This window comes from Caenorhabditis remanei, chromosome IV, assembly GCF_010183535.1.
Source record: "Caenorhabditis remanei strain PX506 chromosome IV, whole genome shotgun sequence".
In the NCBI taxonomy this organism is placed as follows: domain Eukaryota; kingdom Metazoa; phylum Nematoda; class Chromadorea; order Rhabditida; family Rhabditidae; genus Caenorhabditis; species Caenorhabditis remanei.
Window position 1 is genome coordinate 5,032,689 of NC_071331.1, and position 8,809 is coordinate 5,041,497.

The window sequence follows — 8,809 nt, forward strand, 5'->3', positions numbered from 1 at the left end:
TACATTTACATAAATACCTAGGTATGAGAGAGCATTTTCCTAACCAAAACTTGGTGAAAAAATACGTCTTCTGTCAATTGCAAAGCAAAGGGTACTGCGGAGGCTTCGGAGGTCTTTCAAGCAGTTGAGAACTGCCAAAACTGCCAAAGTCTTGAAAATTCAGAGAAGAGAACAGCAAGAATAAAACAAAAAATCAATGAAATTTTCAAAAAATTCAAATGATGAGAAAGTTTTGAAATCGCGTTTTTTTTGAGATTCTGTTTCATTTGGGTCTCAATCTCTCTCACAGACATTTTGGGTAATGACAATTCAATTTCAAGAATCCGAAAACTAGTTTTTCATGAGAAGAAGAAAATGCGCTCTATTGAACTAGAATAGATCCCATTGTGTTTTTGGTCCCTCTTGATAGTTTTTAGAGCTTATTTATGCAGTAAGCGATGAGAGGACTGCTAGTAGAGTAAAAAAGCTCCGACTCATTATGAATACACCGAGAAACTGACTAGGCAAGGATCCCGAGTCGAGATGGAGTTACAGGTCGAGATATATATCACTAGAACGGAATTTTTTTGCGCTGATTACGAATCTGTATTCTGTTTTTGTTGCAGAACGATCTCGTGAAAAAAGTTATTTGCGTTTTTGTGGCTTCTCATTGCAAAACTGAGCATTTTCAAGACTCCCAAAGTTAAAGTTTTTCTTAACTTTTTCGATTTTTTTTTGTTTTGTACGTACGAGTACGGATCTAAAGATGATTTTGGCAAAGTTCAATTTCAGAATTTATTTTTTGAAAAATTTTTGTGGAGCTTCTTTAATTTTCAAAAATGAGGCTTCTACAAAAAATTTGTCTAAAAATTTTCTGAAGTTCCAACACAAACAGTACAATCTACATTATTGGAAATACACGTACAAAACAAAAAAATTCGAAAAAATTAAGAAAATCATTAATTTTGGGAGTCTTGAAAATTCTCATTTTTGCTCTGAGATGCCACAAAAACGCAAATAATTTTTTTCACGAGATCGCTCTGCAAAAACATAACACAGATTTGAAATCAGCGCAAAATTTCCGTTCTAGTGATATATATCTCGACATGTAACTCCATCTCGACTCGGGATCCTTCCCTAGTGAAATGGATTTATTTCGTTAACAATTTTCGTTTTGTTAATCTGTTTCAGAGACATTGTTTTATTTTGCAGTTAATGTAGTGTTTAATATCTCATCATGTTCATGGAAAAAATATAAAATCGAGAACATAAGTTATCAGAAGCATTTTTGAGATAAGCGCTATTTTGAAGAAACATTATAAACGAGGTAGTTCTCAAACGGTGCCGCACTAAATTGTTCTTTTATTATCTGTTTTTTGTCAGTCCAGTCAGATTCTAATTGATACTTTTAAAAAGGATCCTAGCCCGAATAAGGAATTGGTTTTTTTGGTACCGTTAAATACAAATATATGTATTGAAACTGTGAACGGGTCAATAACTGCAACACGAATCAGAACTGATGAGACAATTTGTTGAAAATGTATACGATTGAAAATTGGATTTCGGGGGAAAAATGAATGAGCCCACTGAAACCGAAAAAATCAAATAATTTCAAAGAGAAAATTAAAATGAACCCTCACTCATTCTACTAAATCAGTCACGACTGGTCCTCTTCCTACCAAGATCTCATTCTTGACTCCGTGCTTAAAAATTATCCTCTTAATCACTCTCGATTAGAACTTCTTCTGAAAAAATAATCACTTACATCTATTTCCACTTTTCGAGTTTAGCATATGCGTTTGGTCGCATAATGTCTTTATATGGAACAATGGTTTTCTAGGGGTACATCTAATAAAAACAAAAAGATTAAACAGTAAATGTTTAGCTTAATAACTACCGAAAGAAGTTCAGTTAAATTTTTTTAAACAGATAATTAAAATGGGCACATTTGGAAAAAAGGAATTATCATGATGAAAAAGCTGCTGCTAGAGATTCTGTGAAGATGTAGAATTAAATAGTCACTAAACTAATGTTGTAGAATTTAGTTTTTCTAAAGTAGATACTATGATTTCAAATTTTTCTATTCAAAGAAAGCTCGCCCAGCCCCTCGCGGCGGCCACACCCTACGTCTTCATAATACTAGGTTTTTTCCCACGAATCAATTGATTTTATGAATTACCATAAGAAAAATAAAATTTTTGAAATAGTAAAGTTGTTCATACTTGAAATTGTCCCACCATAAGTTTGTATGACAGGTGTAACATCACAGAAACGAAATTTCGAAAAACTATCCGTAAAATAAAAAAAATATTTTCTCAGACTGCCTTCAATCAACTGTCACTTAATTGATCATGTTCTTTAAACAGTGAAAAACATTCGTTTCCATCATATTAAACCCGCACTGTAACTCTGCTTCTCTGTATCTAGATTACAAATCAAGTTTCAAACTGATTTGATTACTGAGCGCTTCTTAGTAAAGAAGAATAGAAATCCAACTTCCATCTGATTAGACTATTATTTTTTCAAAGGTGCGCTTTTTGATCAATTGAGATTTTACATAAAACCAGAATTTTAGAGTTATGGGAGTTGTGTGACTTGTTTCGAAAGAAATTGCTATTTTCCAGTTACTTTATACATATCAACGTGTTCATAAAATTTCTGTTTCAAGTACAGTTCCAGTAACAGAGATAGTAATTTTTATAGTGTGCACGTTAGTTGAAGTGTCTATTTCAAAAATAAGTAATAATGTGAAAGAAAATCAAACATGTTACATATCAGTTTGACGGAACAGTATAGTCTTATTATTAGTATTTGAAACATTATTCCCATATATCAAGCTCCATAAGTGTATGGACAAGCTGAGCATTATTTTACTTTCAATTGGGTGTTGAAAAGAAAGTGGAGGAATGGCAGGGAAATCATTACAGTTGTATCACATGTTTCACCCGAATAATATATTTATTGAATTTCGAAAACTTGCAGTTTTTGATTGATCGTCATAAACTATTAAAATGACAAAAAAATGTCAGAAAATTCCCTTTTATCCGAAATTATTTCAAGTCAAACTTTTTGTGGCAACCAATCCAGAGTTGATAATTTTCAGAAACAGGATATGTGTTTTATATGAAAACTTGGCAATGTGTTTCAGCATCTGCAGGAAAAAAAAACTCGCTTAAATTATAAAACTTAATTTATTTATACTGATACTCCGTTTTGGTGTACGTGTCTTTCGTTGATTTTCCATCAGACATTTCTCTCACTGATAGGTAACTTGAATTTGAAACAGTTACTTTATGCAGTGTTAAATGGACTTAAATTGGAGTGTTTCTGAAGGTGAGCTACCAAAATTCCGATGTTTTCCGTTTCTATGTTTCTTTGTTTTCTATCTAGACGCAAGGTCACATCAATTAAAAGGAATTGGCTTTTTTGGTACCGTTAATTACAAATATATGTATTGAAACTGTGAACGGGTCAATAAGCAGACAGAGAACGAAATGATCGAAAATAGGATTCCGAAGGAAAACAAATGAGCATACTGAAAGAGAAAAAATTAAATGATTTCAAAGAGAAAATTAAACTGAACCCTCACTCATTAGACTAAATTCATTCACGACTGTCCCAGTTCCTTCCAGATCTCATTCTCGACGCCAATCTTGAGGATTATCATCTTTATCACTCTCGACTAGAAATTTCTGAAAAATAACTACTTACATCCAATTTCATTTTTTGTGGTTAGCATATGTGTTTGGTCGCATAATGCCTTTAAATGAAATAATGGCTTTCTAGCAGTAAAACTAATATCAAAAGATTAGGATGAAACAGTAAAGTTTTAGCTTAATAACTGAAGTTCAGTTAACTTTTTTAAAACAGATAATTAGAATGGATACATTTGGAAAAAAGGAATTATCATGATGAGAAAGTGGCTGCTAGAGATTCTGTGAAGATGTAGAATTAAATAGTCACTAAACTAATGTTGTAGAATTTAGTTTTTCTAAAGTAGATATTATGAATTTAAATTTTTCTGTTCAAAGGAAGCTCGCCCAGCCGCTCTTCATAATACTAGGTTTTTTTCCACGAATCAATTGATTTTATGAGTTACCGGAAGAAAAATAAAATTTTTGAAATAGTAAAGTTGTTCATACTTGAAATTGTCCCACCATAAGTTTGTATGACAGGTGTAACATCACAAAAACGAAATTTCGAAAAACTATCCGTAAAATAAAAAAAATATTTTCTCAGACTGTTACAGATAATGCTATACACTCTTAAACAAATCTTTCTTAGACTGCCTCCGCACTGTAACTCTGCTTCTTTGTGTCTAGATTACAGACCAAGTTTCAAAGTGATTTGATTACTGAACGTTTTTTAGTAAAGAAGAATCGAAATCCAACTTCCATCTGATTAGACTATTATTTTTTCAAAGGTGCGCTTTTTGATCAATTGAGATTTTACATAAAACCAGAATTTTAGAGTTATGGGAGTTGTGTGACTTGTTTCGAAAGAAATTGCTATTTTCCAGTTACTTTATACATATCAACGTGTTCATAAAATTTCTGTTTCAAGTACAGTTTCAGTAACAGAGATAGTAATTTTTAAAGTGTGCACGTTAGTTAAATGAGTATCGGACAAAAATATTGTTGAAAAAATTGGTGGAAATTGATAGGCAGTATTCAATCAATATACTTTTTCTCTCATGTTTGGTTTCAATGATTTTACACAAAATGTCTATTTAGAATGAAGTGAATGAGAAGAAGCTAGGTCATGCTTGCAGGTTTATGATAATTGTAAAAAACACAGAAAAATAAATCAAAGCAAGTGTCCATTTCAAAAATAAATAATAATGTGAAAGAAAACCAAACATATTATATATCAGTTTGACGGAACAGTATAGTCTTATTATTAGTATTTGAAACATTATTCCCATATATCAAGCTCCATAAGTGTATGGACAAGCTGAGAATTATTTACGAAGAGCTGAATTGGGTGTTGAAAAGAAAGTGGAGGAATGGCAGGGAAATCATTACAGTTGTATCACATGTTTCATCCGAATAATATATTTATTCAATTTCAAAAGCTTGCAGTTTTTGATTGAGCGTCATAAACTATTAAAATAACAAAAAATGTCAGAAAATTCCCTTTTATCCGATTAGCAATTGAATTTTTTTAACTGAGCCTATTCATTAGATACTTTTTTCGTCATAATCTGAACAGTTTTCGATTGCGAAGTTTTTCTTCAGTTCAGTAATCAAGTTATATTCGTTTGACAAATGACATTATTGAGAAACGGGAGCAAATATGTTTATCATCTTAGAAAACTGCTGCTAAAGATTCTGTGAAGATGTAGATTTAAAAAGTAAATATTTTCAGAAAAATGCCAGTTTCAATGAATGAAAAAAGATCGACAGTATTGATGTTATCAATCAGCGACAGAAATTCGATGAAACATAATTAATGCCATCAGAAATATTGTTTTTGATTCAATAAAAACATGGGCAAGAAGAAGTCTGATTCGGCATCCGGAGGAGAAATTCCAGAAGGCGACTATGAGAAAGGAAAGAAGATCTTCAAACAACGTTGCAAGCAATGCCACGTAGTCAACTCATTGCAAACGAAGACAGGACCAACGTTGAATGGAGTCATCGGAAGACAATCTGGGCAAGTGGCCGGATTCGACTATTCTGGTGCCAACAAGAACAAAGGAGTCGTCTGGGATCGACAGACTTTGTTCGAGTATTTGGCTAATCCGAAGAAGTAGATTCCAGGAACTAAAATGGTATTCGCCGGTCTGAAGAAAGCTGATGAACGTGCCGACCTCATCAAGTTCATTGACGTGGAAGCTGCGAAGAAACCCGCGGCATAGGTCCTTGTCAGCCTACCATGAGATCTCAAGTTTGCAAAGGAGTCGCTAAGAAGTTTTGAATAAACTTTTATTTTATTATTAAAAAAAACTGTATATTTGGAAAAAAAGTGAACCGGGGCGTTCTCCCGGTGAAACGTACACATCTGATTGAATACACCCAGTGCATACAAATTTCAATGACTATATAAAACCAGAAGTATAAAACTCTAAAACTTTTACAGATAGGTGCGTGATTACAGGAGATTTCCAGTGTTTTGTTTCTGCTGAGGTTGAAACAGTGAGTCCCACAATCTCCAAACACATTCAAATTTGATTGATGCCGAATAGCCCGGAACCAACTTTAACAATCAGCGTACCATTTACTAAGCAATAAGTGTGTAATCTGTACAATCCTGCCACAGGGTCGCCGGAAATACCTTTGATTGGAATTGGGTTTTCGCGGAATTTTGAAAAACACTGCGGTTGCGTTGCGTGTTCACTTGATCCGCATTTGTAGCTGAGCACCTACTCCTTGTATTTAAGAGAAAGTTTTACAAATTTTGAACCACGAGCGCCCGAAAATTTGCTTTGCCAGTGTGAAAAAAGCCTATCGTAACCCGAAGATAGGCGTTTTTCATATGATTATGTCAATAAAGGTTTTGGTCAATATCGCATTTATTGCAATTTAACAACAGAAAACTTAGTTCCAACTAATGCATCATAAAAATCATACTTGCAACGGGGCGGGCCGGGCCGATTTGAGAATTTTTTTATTGACTATTTTTGATGAAAATTTCAAAAAATTTCGAAAAATTTTATGAAAAAATTGTGCTCATTTTTTGACTCCGAGCCGGGCCGATATTTTGCAAGTATGATAAAAATCATTTGCTGTTTTTTGAAATCCACATAAAAGACCCTTAATTTAAATCAACAGTACTTTCGAACATTTATCATCGATCAATACTAATGCGCTCTAATGCTAAAAAGTACATATTTTAGTCGATTTTCAATACCAAAAAGTTTGGAATATAAACTTCAAATTTCTAGACGCCCTGTCTGTAGATGTTCCCTTTTCGTCAACGTAGCGATTCAAGAGGAACCAAGAATAATAGAACGATTGGACAAAGTAAAATAAATAAATGTAATTTTTTGGAATCTGTTCGGATCGGAACATTTTTGAACAGTATTGAATGATCGAGGAGAACATGAGTCAGTTGAACCACGATTCAATTTGAAAAAAAAATTGCAAATTTGCTCCTTTGACCTGGATCATGGAAGCAGGCAAAAGATTCTTACGAAATAAGAAAGAAGAATAATAGGGATGAAAATTAACTATTGTTAAATGTAATGGTAGGAGCTTCCGTGAGTAGAAATATGAAAACTTGGAAAATGCAAATTTTCTTATACTGCTTCATCTGAATCTTTTCAGATTATCACAAATTTTGAGATATACTTTATCGCCATTCTGGTAAATTTATTGGAGCGCATTTGTTTATTTTTACCCAAATGAGGTCAGTGATCTATCAGATATCTATAATCATCAGTGAGTCAACAGACTTTGGAAATTACCTGAAAATGAGATTTTCGTCAAGGAAAATATACAAGTCATTTCTATGACTTATTTTGCACTCTGTACCAGATTTTTTCATATCCGAGAATATTTTCAATTGCGAAAAGTTCTTCATTCCCAATTTTCGTTGCATACATCATAAAATTTATCATTAGAAACTTCTCTCAGACAAAAACTCTATCAACTGACACTTACATAGTTTATCATGTTTTTGAAACAGTGTGAAATATTAAGTTCCAGCATATCAAACCCCCACCGTGAATTACGCGCTTGATTGTTTAAAAGTGCAGTTCAAATATATAAAATACAAACTAACAATGATTTTTTTCCAATTCATTACGTATTACTGTGTTTATCAACTTTCTGTTGTAAATGTAGTTTCGGAAAGTGTGATATTTTAAAAGTGAACGCCTTTTCAACAGATATCGGTTAAAAGTCGATGGAAATTAAGAGTAAATCTCTATCTTTTTTTCATACTTTGTTTAGGGATTTCAGGCAAAATGTGTAGAAAGTAAGAAAAAATAATTGAGTGAAGTAAGTAATGCTTGCAGGTATTTGTGGAAACAAGAAATCAGACGTCGGAACATTTTCAAAATACAGGTCAAAGTTCTATCAGTTATCCGAAACAGACTAGTGTAATAACTGTTCATTGCATCAAGTTTATCAATTTGGATAGGAACAATTCGGCTATGAAGGTGTTGAGAAGCTGGAATTTAAAAAATGGATACTTGGGTGTTGAAAAGAAATGTAAAAAATGATGAGCATATGTAGTAGAAAAGCGTTAAAAGTTGTATCATTTGTTTCATCTAAATAATATTGTTTCCTGAATTTCGAAATCTTGTCATTTTAGTTTGTTGGATATAAAAAGACATTTGTGTTTTCCTTATGACAAACATCTCTCATTTCTTTAATATTCGAATACAGAAGTGATTTTAGTCCGAAAACTAAAAATTTTTAGCATTACTAGTTCTCATTTTATGAGAGCAAGTAATCATTTCGAAACAGAAATAATATTTGTTTGCTCCGGCGAAAACCATCGATTACACTATCGAATCTTTTTAACCAAGTGCACCACTCTTACAAACCACTGAAATTCGGAGACTGAGCTCATTCATTAGATATCATTCGCATCGTTATCCTTAACTTGACTGTTTTTGATTGCAAAACTTAACTTCGGGGGGGCGTCAAAAATATCAAATCACATTCAGGTACCTAAAAATAATATTATCGAGAAACGGAAGAAAAATTGTGAATCGAGTAGACAACTGCTTGAGATTCTGTGAAGATGCAGAATTAAAAAAGTCAATATATTCAAAAAATTGTCAGTTTAAATAAATAATATGTATGAGTTTCAATGTTGTTGTCAATAAGCGACAGAAATTTGGCGTGCTGATGAAACATTTTTGATATCGTCGGTTTTT

At 32.7% G+C, this 8,809-nt stretch overlaps 1 protein-coding gene across 1 annotated transcript; it reads left to right on the forward strand.

Annotated features, from left to right (window-relative positions):
• Positions 1-5,467: 5,467 nt before the first annotated feature.
• Positions 5,468-5,734, forward strand: GCK72_012459 (uncharacterized protein; the record flags this gene model as incomplete). Its single annotated transcript, XM_003092135.2, has 1 exon — positions 5,468-5,734. The coding sequence occupies one exon, from the start codon at positions 5,468-5,470 to the stop codon at positions 5,732-5,734; it is 267 nt and encodes an 88-aa protein (XP_003092183.2).
• Between the last annotated feature and the right edge of the window lie 3,075 nt (positions 5,735-8,809).